Source organism: Perognathus longimembris, chromosome 4, assembly GCF_023159225.1.
Source record: "Perognathus longimembris pacificus isolate PPM17 chromosome 4, ASM2315922v1, whole genome shotgun sequence".
Taxonomy (NCBI): domain Eukaryota; kingdom Metazoa; phylum Chordata; class Mammalia; order Rodentia; family Heteromyidae; genus Perognathus; species Perognathus longimembris.
The window spans coordinates 28,040,913-28,064,575 of NC_063164.1; the positions used below are offsets into that span (position 1 = coordinate 28,040,913).

Below are 23,663 nucleotides of genomic sequence, written 5' to 3' on the forward strand. Positions count from 1 at the left end.
TAGCGTACATGAGGTTAAAGTTCCAACAACTATTTCCTGTATTGGCAAACAAATGATTTAAAAAATTGTTTAGAAGAGCTGGACTCAAAAATAGGGGAAAACTAAGGAAGTTTGGACCTTAAAAGAAGGAAATTACTCTGGGTGAAATGCATAGTCTACTGGACTGAATACAGAAGCAAAACAAACAATAGCCACAAAAAGTACTCTGGAATAACCAAGGCACTGAATGTTAGTTGATATTTCATTGCTGTTAATATTCTTCACTTATACAAAATGCTAACGATGATATAATCTGTGTGGTTGATAAATTCATGATCAATATACTGGTCTTTCAATTTATGAGAAAATTTGAACAAAAACCATTTTGGAGAGGTGGGCAGGTGTACTTACGAGCATTCCTCGAAGACTTTGACTCTTTCACAGCCCTCCGGAGGCTCCCTTTTGAACATGTAACTGTTGTTAGGTTTTGGTGAGGTTGCATATTTGGGCAAAGGAGAATTGTTCCCATTCTCTGCAAAAAAAAAAAAAAAAATGACACCCTAGATTACTAAGAAATACATTCTAGTAAAATATATGCTGTGTGTAATACTCTTGGCTACTGTAGGACAGAAAGTCCTTATTCATCATCACCATAATATGTAGCACAATTCCTAATTAAAGAAAAAAGGTAAGTGTTAAATAAGTGCACAAATTTCACTTGCAATTATTAGAGTCTAGACCTCTATCACTTAGTCCTCATATAAACACTGGTTTAACTGGTTGCTCTTTATTTCTATTCTATACCCACTCAAATATACCCTCTAAGACTATTTCCATTTTTTCTCAGTGCAAGTATCTGAAATAGTTTTTTTATTGCTTGCCTTGAAAACAGCCAAGTTCCTTAATTTGATCACTCTGCTCCCAGAAGTCCTAAAGAGTATTGTATGCCGAATACTTCCTTTTGCCTATGAGATTCTCTATAGGGAGAGTAAGTTCTACTCATTTTTCTAAAACTCCTTGCAAAGTCTATATCAAAGTTTAAGAAATCTTTACAAATTAACCTTTTATTACCCTGACATTATTGATTCAGTTTAAGGTGAAATTCTTGGTATGTTACACAACTGTTCTACATTTCAATCTGTATCAACTAAACCACAAATTCATTGCTGACTGGCCTCTTTTTCTTCTCTTTCCTTCCTTTTCTCTTTTTTCCTTTCCCTTCCTTCTGGCCTCCCTTCTCCTTTTCTGTGCCCTTTCCACTTTCCTTTATCCTCTACTCTCCTTTTTTCCTCCACCTTTCCTTTCTACTCTTCACCCTTTTCTATCACTCTCGGCTTTTCTCTCTTCTCCTACTCACTCTTCCCTGATTCCCTCCCGTTCTACCTTCTTCCTTCTATCTCCCTCCATTTATGGGGATTTAACCCAGTGTTCCTGCTCTACCATGTAAGCTCTAGCTCTAGCTCTTTTTGTTGTTTTTGAGATAAAGTTTTGATTTTGATAAACTTGAGGCCTGCTTTTCTTATGAAAGAAACTCATAAGCCTGGTGCTGGTGACTCATGCCTATAATCCTAGCTACTCAGAAGGCTGAGCTCTGAGGATTGAGGTTAAAAGCCAGCCCAAGCAGGAAAGTCTGTGAGACTCTTATCTCCAATTAACCACCAAAAAACTGCAAGTGGCACTGTGGCTCAAGTGGTAGAGCACTAGCCGTGTGCACCAGAGGTTCAGGGACAACACCCAAGCCTTGAGTTCAAGCTCACAACCACTACCACTAACAACAAAATCCTCATAAAAAGTCAACCAGTAGTTTTCTAAAATCAAATTTAACAAGACTGAAAAAAAATACATGGAATTTTTACCTGTAAAAACAAAGTATGAAAATTCAAGAGGCAGATTTTACTAGCCATGTTCTATCTGACCTAGAAGCTAACACAAAAAGGTCCAAATACAAGTTCAAATTGTCCATAGTTTAATATTACTTCAATAAATCTTCTGTCTTCTCTACTTGTTAGATTCAATGACTAGGTGGTTAGTACTGTGGCTAGTCACACTAATACAGCATTTGACACGACATATAGGAGGCTCTAAATAAGTAACTATTGAGCTGTGGAATTTACAATGCTCTATTGTTGAGTATGTATATTAGCAAAATATTGCCCTGATTATAGGTTAAAAAATCAAATTTGTTTAAAAGGTAGAATACTTAATACTCAGATTGCTTTCTCCTTCTGGTTATTTTTACAACACACAGCATACTCCACTCTTTACTCTAGGCTTGATTTGCACATCTTACTATGTAAACCGGTTTAATCTTTGCTGGAAAAAGTATTAAAAGAAACTAATTTGAATGTTTTATGTCTAGTTAGAAAGTATCAAGGTAGGCAACACAGAACAAAGAGCTTTACAGGAAAAATGTTTATCTACTCATGAACAACAAAACTGTATTAGTAAGTGCCCAAAATTAAAAAAAAAACCAACAAAATTCCATAAATTCACCAAACTAGACCAGTGTTTAAGCATTACAGCAAAACTATTTTGTAGTATAATTTTTTTTAATCTACACTTTGATGCCATTGCCCTGGTAGCCTGGGTACACATAATGTGTGTCATCCTAGAAAATGAACAGAATGAATGATACAAACATGGAATTCAGTTATCATCCAGTGACAATTTCCTCTAGCCTTACTATACCTTTATCTCTGGGATCAACAAGCAGGTCATCAGCTGAACAAGGACTCTCCTCGCTGCCTTCATTGGAGATGGTGAGGAAGGATGTGGGGGACACAGACTGAGAGCGGCTGCTATTGTTGCTTCCCCTGTCTGCCCCACCAGGGGTCTGTGTGTCAATGCTTCGTGTGCTGCTACTTCTCTGTGCAAGGGGGGGAGGTGCACGATGGCCATCTGGAATATCTTGTGGCTGTTATAAAATTTTTAAAGTATAAATGTATTTAGCATTGACTTTGAAATTCACCAGCTAGGCACCTTTTGTCTGTGGTGTCAGAAACTCACAAATTCTAAGCCAGACATGGTGGTAAACGCCTGTAATCTCAGCACATAGAAGAGTTAGGAAGATTTTGAGTTGAGGTCAGTCTGTGCTACATAGAAGAGGAGTTCAAGGCCAATCTGGACTACACATAACAGAACACTGTCTTTATATTTTTTGTAATTTTTATTGTTATTATGAAGGTAATGTTCTGAGAGGTAACAGTTTCATTAGTCAGGTAATGAATAAATTTCTTTTTGGACTCTCTTGCACTTTTCCCCTCCCATCCCCACCCACAAATAAGTATACTTCATTTTCAGCAGTGTCTAGTGAATACCACTGCTGCAAATCAGAACCCTATTTTGTTTTGTTTTGTTTTAAATCCTCCTGGGACTGGGAATATGGCCTAGTGGTAAAGTGCTCGCCTCATATACATGAAGCCCTGGGTTTGATTCTTCAGCACCACATATATAGAAAAGGCTGGAAGTGGCGCTATGGCTCAAGAGGTAGAGTGCTAGCCTTGAGCAAAAAGAAGCCAGGGACAGTGCTCAGGCCCTGAGTCCAAGCCCCAGGACTGGCAAAAAACAAAACAAAACAAAAAAAACCCTCCTCCTTACTAGGCCTTTATGCTGCTTATTCATGACACCTAATCGGAGAGCCCCACCCAAAATCCTAGGTGGAGAATTTGTCTTCCTAGGACCTCATTCACATGGGTAACCCATGCTTGAATAAATGAACTGTTAATTCATTATCATACATAATTATAAATGTTATTTTAAAAATTATAAAGAATAATCATGGTAAAAGAAGAAAATTCTTAAGTATAATACTAGATTGCATATGGAGAAAGGAAAAGGTGACAGTGATACTTGATAATAGGCTCCTGCTTCCTTTCTCTTCCTGTTCATTCCCCCTGAAAGTTTCTTTTCAAAGAAGCCTTTGAGAGAGTAGTAGTGCTAATTATAAGATGAAATCAAGGAGACCCTCAGAGGAAGGCTTGTATGGCTCACTAAGCAGGCAAACCAGCTTGCAGTATACCTTTGATTCACTAACTTTAAGCAGATCTCATCGTGCAGAATGGAGGCATAGTGCGGGAAGCTTGTTTTCATCTTTCTTTCTTTTTTTTTTTTTTCATTTGTAGATGGGGTCAAATAGAGATCCTTAAGTAGCTGAAAGAATAGGCCACCACAGCCACCGAAGTCTTTTATCTTAGGGGAGCAATCTTAAAACATCAGTAAAGTATTACTTTAAACTCTAACTCCTCACTCACCAAAGAATACAGGCTTTGGTAAATATCCTCTGTGCTACAGTTTTTAAATCTAAGTACTAATTTTTCTTACTATGTTTTATATGTAACTGCTCTTACATGTACATTACCTCCCTCACCAGAAAGTAGAAGCTTAGGTAAATACCGTCTGTGATATGGTTTTTAAAGCTAAGTAATAATTTTTCTTCGTGTGTTATATATAACTACTCTTACATGATCTTAGATCTAAGACCATTTCTTCCTTTGTTTTTTTTTTTGTTTTTTGGGTTTTTTTGGCCAGTCCTGGGCCTTGGACTCAGGGCCTGAACACTGTCCCTGGCATCTTCTTGCTCAAGGCTAGCACTCTGCCACTTGAGCCACAGCGCCCCCTCTAGTCATTTTTCATATATGTGGTGCTGGGGAATCGAACTGAGAACTTCATGTGTAGGAGGCAAGCACTCTTGCCACTAGGCCATACTCCCAGCCCTTCCTTTGTTTTTTTGATAGTGAGGTTTGAACTCAGCCTTGAGCTGATGGCAGGTTCTGTCACTTAAGCCAGCTCCCTGGACCTAGTTGAAGATCATTTAATTATTTGGTGGTTCTGAGGTCTAAACTCAGGCTTTGTGCTTGCCAGGCAAGTATTCTACCATTTGAGCCACACCTCCAGCTCAATTTTGCTTTAGTTGTTTTTCAGGTAGGGTCTTCCTTTTTTTTTCCTCTGAAGCTATCCTAGACCAAGATCTTGTAGGCATATTCTGCTACAATTCACTTACTAATTGAGATGGGTTCTCAACTTTTTGTCCAGACTGGCCTGGAACAGTGATATTCCTCCACCTCACAAATAGCTGGTATTACAGGTGTGAGCCACCATGCCTGGCTATATCATTTCTAAGTGCACTTCACAGACATATAACCTAGCATGTCAACTAAATCCAAATAGTAACTGACAACAAGGAACAGGTAGAAGCATACTTAGAAAGTATCTAATGTCCTAAAACCTTTCTCAAATTAGTAAGCTAAACTTTCATTATATAGAATTACAGCAAATGAGAACATAGTACCTAATTTATAAAAACAGATAAACAAAAATAGTTTCCAAATTTAAAGTTAGATCAGTTGCCTTTGTGAAATACAAAAAAAATCCAATCAGTTGCCAATCTCCAAGTTTTTCAAGAGATAATTTTTTTTCTAAATAAGTAGCAAGAAATTAAGTTAATATGGAAAATATAGGTAATGTTTAAAATAATTAGAATAGTTCATGTATGTGGTTGGTTTTTAAATACAAATCACTACTGGGCTCCAGTGGCTCATAATATAATATAATCCTACCTATTCAGGAGTCTGAGATCTCAGGATCATGGTACAGAAGTCAGCCCAGGCAGGAAAATCTGTGAGACTCTTACCTCCAATTAACCACCAGAAAACTGGAAGTGGCAGTGTGGCTCAAAGTGGTAGAGTATTAGTCTTGAGCCAAAGAGCTCAGGGCTAGTGACCAGGCATTGAGTTCAAGTCCACCATGAAAAAGGAAAAAACAAGGCTGAGATTATGGCCTAGTAGCAAGAGTGCTTGCTCCATATACATGAAGCCCTGGGTTCGACTCCTCAGCACCACATATATAGATAAAGGCCAGAAGCTGTGCTGTGGCTCAAGAGGTAGAGCTAACCTTGAGCAAAAAGAAGCCAGGGACAGTGCTCAGGCCCTGAGTCCAAGCCCCAGGACAGGCAATAAATAAATAAACTTCTAAAAAAAAATCTATTTAAAAAAAAAAAAGAAAAAGGAAAAAACAAAAAACCCCACCAAATTACTTACTATAAGTTGCTCTTCCTTTTCCCCAGTCTCTTTAATTATTATTTCAATCTCCTGATTGAGTCCTTCCACACTATTCCGGAACCGAGAACCTGTTGATTTGGTGATGGGAATTACTGGAACAAGTGTACTCTTTGGAACAGGAGCCTTCAAGAAATGAGGTGGAGAAGAAAAAAAAAAAAGAAAGAAAGAAAGAAAGAAAGAAAGAAAGAAAGAAAGGTTTAATATTATGTTTCACTTCTCTAGATTGAAGTGCACTACAAGTTGATATAAGTAACTCAAAATTTTATTAAAATGAAGTTAAAAAAAAGAAATGGATATTGTTAAATCTACAACACAGCAAAGATTAAGAACAAACCCTAGGGGCTGGGAATATGGCCTAGTGGCAAGAGTACTTGCCTCCTACACATGAAGCTCTCAGTTCGATTCCCCAGCACCACATATATGGAAAACGGCCAGAAGGGGCACTGTGGCTCAGGTGGCAGAGTGCTAAGAGTGCTAGCCTTGAGCGGGAAGAAGCCAGGGAGAGGCCCTGAGTCCAAGGCCCAGGACTGGCCAAAAAAAAAGAACAAACCCTACCTTTGGGTTCTACCTTTGGTAGAATAAACATTTCATGCAGTGCAGTAGAATTTTCCTAGTTTGTTTGGCATTGTAGATCAAAGTCTAGAAAATCTCATTATATATTCTTTGCACCAAAAGTTTCTCTGTATTCTCAGGAATTTATCTTAAGGAAGCATTTACATATGGGTACAAATATTTATCTATGAAGCTATGATGGCATTGGTGTTTTTTTCCCCCCTTTTGTGTGTGTGTATTCAAACCTGGGGCTTGAACTCAGGGCCTAGGTGTTGTCTCTGAGCTCTTTCTGCTCAAGCCTAGTGCTCTACCACTTAAGCCACAGCTCTACATCTGGCTACATAATATTATGTTTTTGAGTAGTGGAAAAGTGGAGAGCATTTGTCCAATAACAGAACATTTATATCTTAATGTACTCATGTAATGAAATACTATGTAGCTATAAAAATGATTTGGTAAATAAAAATTGAGACCTAGAAAGATACTAGAGGGGCTGGGGATATGGCCTAGTGGCAAGAGTGCTTGCCTCGTATACATGAAGCCCTGGGTTCAATTCCCCAGCACCACATATATATGGCCTAGTGGCAAGAGTGCTTGCCTCCTACACATGAAGCTTTGGGTTCAATTCCCCAGCACCACATATATGGAAAATGGCCAGAAGGGGCGCTGTGGCTCAGGTGGCAGAGTGCTAGCCTTGAGCGGGAAGAAGCCAGGGACAGTGCACAGGCCCTGAGTCCAAGGCCCAGGACTGGCCAAAAAAACCCAAAAAACAAAAAAAACAGCCAGAAGTGGCGCTGTAGCTCAAGTGGCAGAGAGCTAGCCTTGAGCAAAAAAAGAAGCCAGGGACAGTGCTTAGGCCCTGAGTCCAAGCCCCAGGACTGGCCAAAAAAAAAAGATACTAGAGGTCTGATAATAAAAATTTAAAAAGTACTAAGTACTGCTAGGTGCTGATGGCTTTGAGCCTGCAATCCTAGCTACTGAGGAGGCTGCAATCTGAGGATCACATTTTGAAGCCAGCCCAGGCAGGAAAGGCTGAGACTTTTTTTTTTTAGTCAGTAGTGGGGTTTGAACTAAGGGCCTGGACACTGTCCCTAAACTCTTTTGCTCAAGGCTAGTATTCTATCACTCTGAGCCACAGCTTCACTATGTTTTTTGTTGTTGTTTTTTGCCAATCCCAGGACTTGAACTCAGGGCCTGGGCACTGTCCCTGAGTCTCCCTGTTCTCAAGGCTAGTAGTGCTCTACCACGAGCCACAGTGAACTTTTCTGGTTCTGTGGTACCGAGGAATCGAACCCAGGGCTTCATGCATGCTAGGCAAGCACTCTACCACTAAGCCACATTCTCAGCCAACTACCAGTTTTTAAGTCCTTAACTGGAGGTAATAGTCTCACAGGACTTTTCTGCCTTTGCTGGCTTCAAACCACAATCCTCAGATTTCACCCTCCTAAATAACTAGGATTACAGGTGTGAGCCACTGGCACCCACATGTGAGACTCTTATCTCCAATAAACTATTTAAAAAAACCCAGAGGTGGTGATGTGGCTCAAGTAATAAAGCACTAGCCTTGACAGAAAAAGCTCAGGGACAGCATCCAGATCAAGTTCAAGCCCTAGGACTGGTAAAAAACAAAAAAAGAAACATACTAGGTACTATTCATTTTATGTTAGTAGATTTTATGCATAGAAGACTATCCAAAAATTTTAAAGATTCTCACTATGTAGCTCAGACTGGCCTACAACTCAGAATCATCCAACCTAACTGCTAGGAATCCTAACTGCTAGGATTCAAACCATTATTTTTTTATTTATTTGTTTATTTATTTATTGCCAGTCCTGGGGCTTGGACTCAGGGCCTGAGTACTGTCCCTGGCTTCTTTTTGCTCAAGGCTAGCACTCTACCACTTGAGCCACAGTGTCACTTCCAGCTTTTTCTATATATGTGGAGCTGAGGAATCGAACCCAGGGCTTCATGTATACAAGGCGAGCACTTTACCACTAGGCTATATTCCCAGCCCCGGACTCAAACTAGTAAGAGCTATTACTTATGTTGTTTTCATACTTTTGCAATAAAGAAAACCATTAATTTCTCAAGATACAATCTTAAATGGATTTATCCAAGTTCTCTGAATCAGTGTATCACTAAGTTATATTTAACAAATAGGCTCTTAAACCTACTGAAAACTATAGAAACGAAAAATAAAACTAAGGGTAATTACATTAATCTCCCACAACAAAATATCATAAGATTGGGTGGCTTATTTTATTACCATTAGACATTAGGAATCTAAGGCCAAGGTGCTAAAAGGGCTGGTATCTGGTGAGGGCTCTCCTTTGGATGACAGCAACTGCCCGAATTTCTCTGCTCACCTGAGGTACTTCGTGTATTTTCTATGCTGGTCCTCAATCCAACTTATCTATTCATGTACCAGTAGTACCTTTTATCTTATGATGGTCACAGGATTAAGGTCAGGGCCTGGGCATTATCCCTGAGCTTCTCTTTACTCAAAACTAGCACTCTACCACTTAAAACACAGCTCCACTTCTGGTAGTTTATTGGAGATAAGAGTATTATGGGCTTTCTTGCCCGGGCTTGCTTTGAGCTTATTTTGATCTTCAGATCTCAGCCTTCTTAATAGCTAGGATTAAAGACATGAGCTTGGCTCCAATAGTACATTTCTAATTATTAAGTCTACAGAGTAATTTTTTTATGTCTAGTAAGCTCAAATGTCCTCTTGGTTTTCATTTTCATAGTTTTTTAAAATTTTTATTGGGCTGGGAATATGGCTTAGTGGCAAGAGCGTTTACCTCATATACATGAAGCCCTGGGTTCAATTCCCCAGCACCACATATATAGAAAACGACCAGAAGTGGCGCTGTGGCTCAAGTGGCAGAGTGCTAACCTTGAGCAAAAGGAAGCCAGGGACAGTGCTCAGGCCCTGAGTTCAAGGCCCAGGACTGGCTACCAAAAAAATTTTTTTTTAAATTTTTAAAGTATTCTGCATTGTTATTATAAAAGTGATGTATAGAGGAGCTACAGTTTCACAAGTCAGGTAATTTCTACCTCCCTACCCCTTCCCCGCCCCTCTTCCTTCCTTTAACAGTCCTGGTGCTTGAACTCAGGGCCTGGGTGATATCCCTGAGATTTTGTCCTCAAGGGTAGTGGTCTACCACTCTGAGCCACAGCACCCTTCCGGTTTTCTGGTGGTTAATTAAAGGTAAGAGTCTCAAGGACTTTCCTGCCCAGGCTGGCTTCAAACTGTGATCCTCAGATCTCAGCCTAAGTAGCTAGAATTACTGGTGTGCACCATTGGCAGCTGGCATGTCTTTTTAGACAATGTCACCCCTTCCTTAGCTCTCTCCCAGTTTTTCCCTCTTGTTCTTATCCACAAGTTGTACAGTTCATTTTCAACATAGTATCTAGTGAGTACCTGCATTTGTTCACCCTTTGTCCCTACATTTTATTTTGTTGCCCATCCTGAGGCTTGGACTCAGGACCTGAGCACTGTCCCTGGCTTTTTTGGCTCAAGGCTAGCACTCTTCCTCTTGTGCCACAGTGCCACTTCTGTTTTTTTCTGTTTATATGGTGCTGAGGAATCAAACCCAGAGCTTCATGCATGCTAAGCAAGCACTCTACTGCCAAGCCACATTCCCAGCCCCGTCCCTCCATTTCTGTGATTTTTTTCTTTCTTTTTAAAATTGTTATTATAAAGGTGATGTACAGAAGAGTTGAACTCAGGTAAAGAGTGTATTTCTTTTCTGAACAATGTCATCCCTTCCTTTGCTCTCTCCCAGTTTTTCCTTCCCATGCCCACCTACAAGTTGTGTAGTTCATTTTCAGGTTATGAGTACAATGCTTCCTGATGAATGTCACCTCTTCCATGCTCTCCCCCACTGCTGTACTATTTAAATATTTGCTTTTCATACGGACTTTAGTACCAACTTATCTAATGTCATAATAAAGCTTGTTGAAGCAGATATTTATATTGGGCTGGTATTAAGTTTGTAAATTAAATTGGAAGTAATAGTAAATGAATGTTCTACTCAAGCATTGCAAATTACTTTTAAGTCTACATTTTATTTTCCAAAATGTATCTAATTTTCAGGGCTGGGAATATGGCCTAGTGGTAAAGTGCTTGCCTCGTATACATGAAGCCCTGGGTTCAATTCCTCAGCACCACATATATAGAAAAAAGCCAGAAGTGACGCTGTGGCTCAAGTGGCAGAGTGCTAGCCTTGAGCAAAAAGAAGCCAGGGACAGTGCTCAGGCCCTGAGTTCAAGCCCCAGGACTGGCAAAAACAAAAAAACAAAAAAACAACAAAAACAAAAAATGCATCGGATTTTTGTATGCTCTGAAGTTACTAGTTTCATTCTTAAGTATTTAATCTTTGCGCTATTATAAATAAAGATTTCCTATCATTACATTGTCTTACTGGTCACCATTTTTACATATAAATATACCAATGCTTAGAAGTTAATGTTATACGCTGTAAACTTATGGAAATCTTAGTTTTATTGACTTCCAGAGATTTTTCCAGGTATCCCATTTAATTATCTGAAAGAAGCCTTCTTATTTCTTCATTACCAATTCTAATGACTTCTTGTTTTTTGGTTGTTTTTTTTTATTGCCAGTCCTGGGCCTTGAACTTAGGGCCTGAGCACTGTCCCTGGATTCTTTTTTTTTTTCCTCAAGGCTAGCACTCTGCCACTTGAGCCACAGTGCCACTTCTGGCATTTTCTATATATGTGGTGCTGAGGAATCAAACCAAGGGCTTCCTGTATATGAGGCAAGCACTCTTGCCAATAGGCCATATTCCCAGCCCCCTAATGACTTTTTTCTAACTGCATCAGCTAATATTGTGAGTTACTTACTAGTATAATCAATGCCTTACTTATGACCTTAGAGGAAATGTCTCCAATATACCCTACAAAATAACACTGGATCTAAAGTTAAGGGATATGTTTGTGGATAAGAAAGTATTCCGGGGCTGGGAATATGGCCTAGTGGCAAGAGTGCTTGCCTCGTATACATGAAGCCCTGGGTTCAATTCCTCAGCACCACATATAGACAAAAGGCCAGAAGTGGCACTGTAGGTCAAGTGGCAGAGTGCTAGCCTTGAGCAAAAAGAAGCCAGGGACAGTGCTCAGGCCCTGAGTTCAAGGCCCAGGACTGGCAAAAAAAAAAAAGTATTCCTTAATTCTATGTTCATGAGTATTTTTTCTCCCCACGTTAATATCCCAAGGATTAAACCTACAGTGGCCTTGGCAGTCATAGTGGCTCATATTTACCTACAATTCAGCCATATGGAGGGAGATCATGTTCAAGACCAGCCTGGGCAAAACTTAGCAATACTTCAAATCAACAAATAAGCTGGGCATGGGACCTGAGGTCAGACCCTACTGTTGAGTTTTTTGTTTTTTTTTTTGGTTGTGGGGCTTGAACTTGGGGTCTGGGCCCTGTACCTGAGCTCTTATTGCTTGCGGCTAGCGTTCTATCACTTCAAGTCACAGAGCCACTTCTGGTTTTCTGGTGGTTGAAAGTCCGGGACTTTACTGCCCAGGCTGGCATCAAACCATGATCCTCTAATTTTAACTTTTTTTTTTTTTTGGGGGGGGGGGGGCTAGTCCTGGGCCTTGGACTCAGGGCCTGAGCACCCTCCCTGGCTTCTTCCCGCTCAAGGCTAGCACTCTGCCACCTGAGCCACAGCACCCTTTCTGGCCACTTTCCATACATGTGGTGCTGGGGAATCGAACCGAGAGCTTCATGTGTAGGAGGCAAGCACTCTTGCCACTAGGCCATATTCCCAGCCCCTAATTTTAACTTTTTTAGTACCTAGGATTACAGGCATGATTACAGTGCCACCAGCACCTGGCACTGTTGAGTATTTTTAAATGAATAAATTTCCCAGAGGCTATATTCTTTTTTTTTCAGTTTAGATAATCAAATGTACGTGACTAGAGATTACCATTCTGAAGTCATTTCTAGTATGGCACTTTGCTGCTTGGCTGGAGATGGCGTCTCTTGGAATTTTCTGTTCAGACTGGTTACAATTACAATCCTATGACTTCAGCCTTCTGAGAAGCTAGGATTATAGGTGTAAGCCACTGGCAACAGGCAAATATGGCTAACATTTAATGCAGATATAGCAGCCAAATATCTTCCAAGGCCACTATGGCAGAACTGGTGAAAGCCACATAGATAAGAAAAGGAAGGTAAACAGTAAATGCTATTTCCTTCATCTAATCTTGTTCCTAAGTCTTCTCTCTCTCTTTTTTTTTTTTTTGGCCTGTCTTGAACTCTGGGCCTGGGCACTGTCTCTAAGCTTTTATGCTCAAGGCTAGAGCTCTACCACTTCCAGCTTTTTGTAATTAACTGGAGATAAGAGTCTCATGGACTTTTCTGCCCAGGCTGGCTTTGAGCCGCAATCCACAGATCTCAGCCTTCTGAGTAGCTAGGATTACAGGCATGAGCCACAAATATACAGTTATACTTATACTTACCTTTTTTTTTTTTTTTTTTTTTTTGCTAGTCCTAGTGCAGGGCTTAGGCCTGAGCACTGTCCCTGGCTTCTTTTTGCTCAAGGCTAGCACTCTACTTCTTAAGCCACAGCACCGCTTCCGGCTTTTTCTGTTTTATGTGGTGCTGAGGAATCAATCCCAGGGCTTCATGCATGCTAGGCAAGCACTCTACCATTAAGCCACATTCCCAGCCCTACTTACCTACTTTTAACTTCATTATTTTAATATACCAGAGGGTCACTACGACTGGCTACATCCCATTGGTCTTTTATATCCCTAAGACCTGTCACCAATAGGCTTTTCATCTATTCTCATCATCTCTTTTCCTTTCCATCAGAAGTAAAATTATAAAGTATAATCAAACCAAGGCTATTAAACCCTTCAGATGTGGTATGTACTATTTCAAGGATAAAGCAGTGGGATAATGAAGCCAACTCTCAATTTTTGTTTCTGGTAGGCCATGACAAAAGAAAAATCTTTCTAAGTAGAAGAAATTTTGAAAAATGTCATCTTGCCTGTGCCTAGGCCCTTCCTCTGTCAGAAAATAATGAGGTGACAGGGAAGTGGAGAAGACTGAGACAGTTCTCAGGAGTTTATTAGGACATCTTCTACAAACAGAATTTTTTCTTACTGTCAGTACTCAGTTCTAAACTTAATTTCCTCTTAAAATTGTCACACAACAAAAATAATAGCTTGCATCAGATGGTATTTTCAGGCTAATTTCAGATATGAATTTATCACCTAAGTTACAAAATATAAGGGGAAAATAATTTACCAAGATTTTATAAAATGCTGACCTTGGATTTTAGGACTATAAAGATACATTAATGTCAAGCAAGCCTGGGCAGAAAAGTTTACAAGACTTTATGTCAGTGGAAGAAGCTGGGCATGATGGAATGTGCCTGGCAACCCAACTAAGACAAAAAGTCTAAAATAGGGTGACTTCAATCCAGGTGCCAGGAAGTGAGGCTCCGCAGTAGAGTAGCTGTCTAACAAGCATGAAGCCTGGAATTCAAATCCCAGCATAGGGGAGCAAGGGAAGTACAATAGTAAGCTTTTCATAGTACAGAAAGCTTAAGTGCATTCTGGCTGTCATATTGAGAAAGGCACATACACAGGAAACTGCCAGTGTTGTAACTTAACTCCACACATCTGCTTTGTTGATATAGCTACTGCATTTCAAGGAACTAAAAGAAGTTATACCATACACAATTTGGTAAGAAGTGGTTTTTTTTCCTGATATAATCTACACACTTATGTTTAATTGTTTAAAGAATAGGAAAAGAAGTTAAGGAGAAAGGAAGAAAGAGAGCAGAGAAAAGGGAAAGAAAGAAATAAGCCTATTTCTGTAACACTGACACATCATTGTAGGTAAGTGAAGAAACTATAATTTATTTAACTAGCAACCGCTATACGACTTGAAGAAAAATAATGGACTAAGCTGCCTGGGAATGATCTAGGGAAAGACTTCTTCACCCAACATACTGCTATTTTTTCAGAAACTGATTTCACTGCATAGCTATGTATCTATATATCTCTATCTATCAATCTATCTATAAAACTATATTCTTAAATACCTGAAAAGCAAAAAAATTATCTTTGACTTTTACACTTAATTCCAAGGGCTCTATAAAAAATTTAGTGGCGTGAATTATTTTTCCTGTATCTATTTAGGTAATAAATTTAGGCAATAAATTACTAAACGCAACATCATATGCAACTGTAAGTGCGTTATCAGATTAGCTGAGAGCTATTTTTCAGACAGCTCTGAAAGTTTAAAAAAGTTCTTCATTGTGTTAAACCAAAAAAAAAAAATCTTGAAGAAAATGGGCACTGATTGCTCACACCTGTAATCCTAGCTACTCAGGAGACTGAGATCTGAGGATCTTGGTTCAAAGCCAGCCTCCAGCCTGGGCAGGAAAGTCAGTGAGATTCTTATCCCCAATCAACCACCAGAAAACTGGAAGTGGCCTGTGGCTCAAGTGGTACAGCACTAGTCTTGAGTTGAAGAGCTCAGCATCAGTGCCCAGGCCCAGAGTTCAAGTTCCATGACTGACAAAAAACCAACAACAAACAGCCTAATACAACCAAAGGGAGTGAAGATTTATGTTTAAAATGGTGGAAAGAAATAAAGAAAACACTTGGAAAAAAGCTTTACTACTTTAAGGGTTTCTGATTCTAGGCCTCCCAGTGGTCTTGATTTTTCATGTCTTAGTTACCACTGATTATGTCTTTCAGTGGTAACTATCACTTCAACCCTACTAAGTTGCAGCATACTCTGTAGTAAACATCAAAAGCAGAAGTACTTACTCTTTTGATTTCTAAATGGCCAAATCTTTGGGGTGGGGGTGGGGGGAGGCAATCATGTCCTGGACTGACAAAGATTTTAGTACAAAGCTGCAGCTTTTATTCTAAGATGCAACTCACCCCTCACTTCTCAGAGAAAGTAGGGTTTTTCCCCCTCTTATTTCACTGACTCTTGTGCTCAATCCGTTTAGCCCTCACACTTAGAATATCCTCAGCCCAGACAAAGAAATAAGAAAATTCTATGGGAAAGCTTTTTTCTCTGAGGCTGTAACAACAGCTAGAAAACATCTGGATGATTTTTAAATTCTCACCTCAAAATTAGTTTATGTGACTGTGATGATCTCCCAGCCTTTCTGTTACAAATATCTCACACTAGTCTTCAGTCAAACAATTCTGAAAACATATCCTCTTCCGACCATTTTCTACTCTGAACTCATAATGACTATTATAAAATGTATCTCAGACCCTGTGTCAATTTCAGACATAGTTTCCTGGTGTCCCAGGATGAAGTTCCAATGCATTTGCATGGTGTTTACTTCCAAGTCATTTACCCCCATTGGAGACCATGACTTCATTCACCTCTAGAAGACAAGTAGACTCTTACTATATTTCAGGGATCACCTAAACACTATTTCCTCCAATAGGTGTTTCTAGTTGGCCCCATCCTCAGTTTATGAGTAAATAAATACTGTGGTGTTGCACCCTGAACCATTCCTATCAGGAAACTCATTACCCACTATTAAAATTAACTATTTACTTATATCTCTCTAATATCAGATTTGTCTGGGACATGAAAAATACTTGTCACCTTCCCTAAAAAGAACTACAGTAACCAGTCACAGAGTAGGTATTTAATAAATGTGTACACACATTAGTGGGTTCAATAATACAAACCCATCATTGGTAGTACTTTCACTAAAAAGACAATCTATTTTAACAAAGCCATGCCAACAACTTAATATACAATCTTCATGTTTACACCGAGAGTTTCAGTTAGACATGAATACCACTGAGCTTAACTGTCATTAGCTCATGTGCCTGATTTTGGTTGGCTGTTACTAAACAAAAAACAAATCAAGCAGTCAAGATGTTTGATGCATCAAGTATACAAAACTCAAATTAGATAAATTCATCTTGATTTATCTTCTACTCCTTAAATTTTCTGCAAAGGATATTTTTTAAATTAAGTATGAATTTCAAGCAAGTTTCAATAATCTCCACTGAGCAAACTTTGTGTTTTTTTTTTTTTTTTTTTTTGGCAGTCCTGGGGCTTGGACTAAGGGCCTGAGCACTGTCCCTGGCTTCTTCTTGCTCAAGGCTAGCACTCTGCCACTTGAGCCACAGCACCACTTCTGGCCATTTTCTGTATATGTGGTGCTGGGGAATCGAACCCAGGGCCTCATGTATACGAGGCAAGCACTCTTGCCACTAGGCCATATCCCCAGCCCCTCCAATGAGCAAACTTTGAAGGGATAAAATTGTGAGTACAGCTCAAAGATAGAGAATTTGCCTAGCATTCTCAAGGCCTTGGGTTCAATCCCTACCATTTAATTTAGTTATTACTTGAGCATACTACAAGCCAATGCTTATGTCTTTAAATTCTCCCGCCTCCAACAATGTATTAATCTAAGCAAAGGCCAAAATATGGTAAATGAAAACATTTGATTGGTTGGGTGCTGGTAGCTCTAGCTCACACCTATAATCCTAGCTACTCAGGAGGGTTAGATGTCAGTTTTGTGGTTCAATGCCATGTTTGTGGCACATGGTTCGTGCCAGCTTTGAACAAAAAAGCTCAGGGACAGTACCCAAGCCCTGAGTTCAAGCCCCAGGATAAGTATACACACACATAAAACCAAAAAATGTGATTAGATATGTCTCTTAGAAGTCCTATTTAATGTCACTAAAGGAAAATATCATTCTGCCAATTATGTATATATATTTTAGGAAGGCTGTGATTCAATTTTTATTTTGTTTTGTTTTGTGCCAATGTTACAGCTTGAACTAAACCTCAAGTGCCTATTTAGTTGTTTTGCTCAAGACTGGTACGCTACCACTTGAACCACATTTCTCCTTCTGGCTTTTTACTGGTTAGTAGGGGATAGAATCTCAATATACTTTTCTACCCAGGATAGCTTTGGATGTTTTTGTTATAAACAATTACCTACTAATCAACTGACTAAAAAAGAAAATCAAATTACTTTTCTGGATTTTTTTAGTAACTCAACGCCTACCTGACACTGGTTAATAGCTGCATGGTTGCCATGGAATGGAGACTGTCTTTCTTTATCTCGATGATGACGACTGCTGTGTTTACTTCTCTGCAACTGCTGGCGTAATTTTGCAATCTGAAAAAAAGGAAAAAACAAGGACACCACAGTGTTTTCAATGAAAAATAATAATAATAACATGTACTTGCTTACTAAGAATTAATAAAACCACCCTTAATAAGTTGCAAACTGTACCACAAAATCCAAGTCATTGTACAAAATGTTTATACCTACAAGTGTTACAAATATCTTTCCTTTAAAGAGAAACAAAACTATATTCTAACACTGTTCTTAGTCTTCAAGAGTACTAAGTACCAAAAAAATGAAGTTTTAGAAGCACTTAGAATAACTGCAGCTTTCAGGAAGGATTTAAAAAATAACAGTAATTATTCTCTTATTGCCTTTACCATAAATCAATTTTTACTTCAATTTAGATTTCTTTATTGAACATACAACCTTCAACAACTCTAAAAACTAAGTATTTTAAAATCAGGCCATGAAATACATTCACACGTATAATCTTTAAATAACAAATATAATTCTAATGACCATCCCGTTATTTTACATTGACTGAATTTTTATATCTTCATATGTAAAATATGAATAGCACTACAAGCACAGAAAATGGTAATATTGGCCCAAGGCCATAACCAATCTAGTTAAACTGAGTTACCAAATTTCAGAAACACTATCATATGCAAAAAAAAAAAAAAAAAAGTGAGTTTATCTTATCACAATAGTTTAAAAAATACAATATTTACATTGTATTCATAGGTATGAATGATCCTGTTTTTCTGAAAAAGCTACATAATCAAGTAATTTCCTTATTCAAAATCAACAAAGTAACTTTTACCAAATCAACAAAATAACTTTTTCTCTAGTTTCTCAAGTCTAAAAAGAGAAAATGACAAATTGTTAAGGCCCACAACATTAAGGAGCTAATAACTAAATGAAAGGTCAAATTTCTACTTCCTAGGAACATTTTTCCTGACCTCTTTAAGTTGATCTGTGCTGCCCCAGGATGCTGAGCGCTTGTGAGAGCCTTTCTTCTTTTCTAAGTATTCTTCAGCCCAGGCGCTCTCTGTCTATAAAAGAAAAAAGAGGGAAGGTATTTAACAAAAAATACTTAAACACAGCCTGGCACTGGTGCTTCAGGCCTGCAATCCTAGCTAGTGAGGAGGCTAAGATGTGAGGATCATGGTTCAAAGCCAGCCCAGCCAGGAAAGTCTATGAGACTTATCTCCAATTAACCACCAGAAAACCAAAGTAGCCTTCAGCAAAAGAGCTCAGGGACAAAGCCCAGGCACAAAGTTCAAGCCCCAACAATTAAAAAAAAAAGAATAATACTGTATGCTACATATTTTCCGTACAAAAGACATTTCCATTACAGAAAAATTAAATATGAAAATATGTTTAAAATATCATAAATTACTCAGACTTCTCATAACACCAGTTAAATACAATTAATGTTTTTAATATACTTCTTTCACTTCTATTACCAATAAAAATTATTTTCACAAATCTGTACTTGTAATTACAGCACTTACTGACAAAAGTAAACCAGAGAGATGTTTGAGAGGAATAGGAATGTTAGCTGTTTTATGTTCTTATTTTGTCCTTTGTTTTCTTAGGTATTATCTGATCCAACACATTAAGTTCCACATGTTTTACAGATAAGAAAACAATGACAGTGGCTGGGAATGTGGCTTAGTGGTAGAGTACTTGCCTAGCATGCATGAATACCAGGGTACATTCCTCAGTACCACATAAACAGAAAAGGCTAGAAGTAGCACTATGGCTTAAATGGTAGAGTGCCAGCCTGGAGTAAAAGAAACTAAGGGACAGTGCTCACGCTGAGTTTAAACCCCAGGCCTGGCGCCAAAAAAAGAAAAAAGAAAAAGAGGAAGAAAACAATGACAGTAGACAGGTTATATAAACTGCCAAGCCTAGGAATTGTGAAAGCCAAGAAATAAACTTAAATCTCTATACTAGTTTACTTTTGCTTTAATTATGAGTATACTTAAACAGCCTCAAAATGTTGTCTTTTTTTTTTTTTTTTGCCAGTCCTGGGCCTTGAACCCAAGGCCTGAGCACTGTCCCTGGCTTCTTCTTCTCCTTCTTTTTCTTCTTTTTTTTTTTTTTGCTCAAGGCGCTAGCACTCTGCCACTTGAGCCACAGCGCCATTTCTGGCCATTTTCTATATATGTGGTGCTAAGAAATCGAACCCAGAGCTTCCTGAATACGAGGCAAGCACTCTTGCCACTAGGCCATATTCCCAGCCCAAAATGTTGTCTTTAGTAGTTACACCAAACCCAGAATGGATCAGTGTAACAGGAACAAAAATAAATAAATTTTGAGCACATAAGTATACTCACCCTCATCAATAAGAGACATAAACAAGATAAACACTAATGAGATTGATAATATACCTTCTGATAATATTAAACTCTCTTACATTGCTGGTGTGACTGTACAGCCTTTTTTTTTTTTGGCCAGTCCTGGGGCTTAGACTCAGGGCCTGAGCACTGTCCCTGGCTTCTTTTTTGCTCAAGGCTAGCACTCTGCCACTTGAGCCATAGCGCCACTTCTGGCCGTTTTCTGTATATGTGGTGCTGGGGAATTGAACCCAGGGCCTCATGTACACGAGGCAAGCACTCTTGCCACTAGGCCATATCCCCAGCCCATGTACAGCCTTTATAGAGGGAGATTTGGCACTAGTGTCCAAGTTTTATGCATATACTATTTGACACTGCAACCCTTCTTGGGAATTTTTCTTGCAGATGGACAAAACCTACACTCTATATGCAAAAGGACATATTTGTATTATTCCTTCCAGCACTGTTCTTACAAGTAAAAGACTAGGTAATGTAAATCAATTGGATTTAAGCATGGCTAACTAAATTATGACATACTTTTACAACAGAATACTACACAGCTATAAAAAATAAGGGAATTTACACGTGTATGGATATGAAATAACTTCCAGATATACTGTTACGTGAAAAACATCATGGCTTAGTATGGTGTATATAGCAACTGACTGTTAAAAAAATGTAAATAGTTATCTTTGGAAAAATAAAGAAAGTAACTATCAGTGACTACCTTAAAGAAGATTCTTGCTGGGCACCCGTGACTCATGACAATTAAAAAGAAAAAAAAAGATTATTTAACCACACCCTTCTGTACCTCTTTAATTCTGTATTGCTGAAATATATAGCTTAATCAAAATAATAAAAAGTTCTAAAATATACTGTGACTCCTTATATTCTCCCCTGCTCCAGGTCTTGGGGCTTGAACTCTGGGGTTGGGCACTGTCCCTGAGCTCTTCAGTTCAAGGCTAGCACTCTAATACTTTGAGCCACAGCGTCATTTCTGGTTTTCTGATTTCCTGAACTAAGGAAGGGAAAGAAAAATGAGGGTGTAACAGATATGACAAGAAATGTACTCACGGGCTGGGGATATAGCCTAGTGGCAAGAGTGCCTGCCTCGGATACACGAGGCCCTAGGTTCGATTCCCCAGCACCACATATACAGAAAAAATGGCCAGAAGCGGCGCTGTGGCTCAAGTGGCAGAGTGCTAGCCTTGAGCGGGAAGAAGCCAGGGACAGTGCTCAGGCCCTGAGTCCAAAGCCCAGGACTGGCCAAAAAAAAAAAAAAAAAAAAAGAAATGTACTCACTACCTTATTATGTAACTGTACCCCCTTTGCACAACACCTTATCAAAAAAATTTAATTTAAAAAAAAAATTAGTTTTTCAAAAAGAAGTATTGTAGGGGATGGCTATGCCTTTAAGACCTGGGATGGCTCTAGCCACTCCCACCTCCTTCCGGGTTCTGCCGGAGGAGAAGCCAAACCAGCCCCAACTCTCGGTGGGGAGCATGTGGGTGATGGCGCTGGCTGACCCAGGAGGTCTCCGCCACTGCGGGAAGTTTAGTGACATCACCGTGATGGACACGCTCATTAGCCTCGCTCATTAGCCTATCATTAGCACCTGGCCAGTCCCTCTCCTTCGTGTGTCATTACTGGTATAAGACTGTTAACTCCTCCCTTGAATAAACCAGGAACGCTCATTGAAGCTTCTCCAGGAGCCTACACGTGCCTTGCTTCCTTGGCGGTATAAGGAGGAGGAGGGCTTCCTGCAACTACAGGCTGACCGAGGCTACACCTGGACTTTGCTCCCGCAGTCAATTCCTACTGGCCAGAGGATATGCGTGAGAGCATAGGGGACCACATGGAGGAGGCAGATAGGCCCAGGATCTCTACACAAAAGGAGGTAGAGCTTAGCCCGGCCAAGTATATCTACAAACCATTTCTACAAATTAGAATTATCTTGAGAATTTCTTAAATGAACATTCGAAGGCTTGACCAAGACCCACTACAGAGTATCTACTACAAGAATCTGCACTTTTAACAAGCTTCTCAGAAAATCCTAATAAACATTAGTGTTTCAAGATTTTGAACACAAAGTAGAATAAGGAGAAATGACTTCAGAGTAAAACAGTAAGACTAAGAGTCATAAACCTACCTGTGTCGCTTTGTCCCTCATGCATGGTGCAGCTTGCCCATGACTGTCACGAGGCCAGTGCCCAGCAAGGTATGGAGCTGCAAGTGTATCCAAGGAGGAGGTGCGACGAATAATACTGGAGGGGCTTGAGGAAGGGGGTCGTGTTTTGTCACCTGGATGAAAAGGAAAAAAAAAATTTAAGCTTTCAAAGAAGTATAAAGTCTTAAAATATTTATGCAAATTCTATAATCTGCCAGGAGCTGGTGGCTCACACCTGTAATCCTAGCTACTCAGAAGGCTGAGATCTGAGGATCACAGCTCAAAGTCAACCTAGGCAGGAAACTCATGAAACTCAGTTCCAACTAACCACCAGAAAACCAGAAGTCGTGCTGTGGCTCAAAGTGGTATAGCACTAGCCTTGAACAAAAGAGCTCAGGGAGAGCACCCAGGCCCTGAGTTCAAGCCCCATGATCATCAACAACAAGAAGTTCTATAACCTAAATATACAAAAATAAGCATGAAAAACAACATATTAGTATTCAAGGCTCTGGGTTCAATCCCTAGACCACATTACAACCCCCCCCTAAAAAAAGGAACAATGTATTAGCACAAAACTTGGACTATGCAGGATTAGATGGAGAGAAAATAGTTGACCCCAAGTGATTATAAACTACAATTTTCTTACGTAACACTTTTTGGTAACTAAAGTTTGTAAACAGAGAAAACATTTGTTTATGTTGAAGAGTTTCCCAATTGACAAATTAAAACATTCACTGAAAAGGAAACTCAGTCTGGGAATATAGCTCAGCTCAGCACCATGTATGGGGCCCTGCCTCCAATCTTACAGGTTAGAGATGGAAGAGAGAGAAGGAAGAAAAGGAGTAAACAGAAACAAACACATTAAACAGAATTTAGAATAATCTAATTTGGTAAAATGCTGTTACTAATTGTAAAATGTCAGCTCATGGTAATGTTTTTCTTTTAAAAATTTAGGAAAAAATTATATTTAGTATTCTTACTAAAAGAAAAGAAATTGCTGGAACTTACTGAATTAACTATTTACTGTGAAAGAAGTACTCACTATAATATGATCTTAAAAGCTATTCCATAGGGATATGCAATAATTTAATCCGCTTCCTGAAAATTCTGTTATAGGCTTAGACATTACTTATATTGTAAGAATCTCTCCTCTGCTGTAGAAATACCTAAAACATAGCTTTTATCACATCATATGACTACCAGTGAAGAATTAATATCCAAGCTTTAGTGACTTTGGCCTGAATATTTATTCTTCACCATAGCTCTTACTCTACCTACAGCTGTACAAATTGTAAAACTGTAAGAAGACAATATGTGAATAAAGATCTTAAATATGTATAAGTGCAGAAGTCCTGAAGTATATTATGTACTACCATAAAAACTCAATGGATGGGTAAGATAGACAATTCAACACAGCTTAAAAGAGAAACAGAAAATGCATGGT

At 39.1% G+C, this 23,663-nt stretch overlaps 1 protein-coding gene across 1 annotated transcript in view; it reads right to left on the minus strand.

Moving 5' to 3' along the window:
• The window catches only part of Fam117b (family with sequence similarity 117 member B), a 52,017-nt gene that overhangs the window by 7,457 nt on the left and 20,897 nt on the right, over positions 1-23,663 (minus strand). The window contains exons 2-7 of the mRNA XM_048344943.1: positions 22,202-22,353; positions 18,670-18,762; positions 17,642-17,755; positions 6,015-6,158; positions 2,668-2,893; positions 391-511 (exon numbers count right to left, since the gene is read on the minus strand). Of these exons, the coding sequence (XP_048200900.1) occupies positions 391-511; positions 2,668-2,893; positions 6,015-6,158; positions 17,642-17,755; positions 18,670-18,762; positions 22,202-22,353 (850 nt within the window). The remainder of the gene's footprint in view (positions 1-390; positions 512-2,667; positions 2,894-6,014; positions 6,159-17,641; positions 17,756-18,669; positions 18,763-22,201; positions 22,354-23,663) is intronic.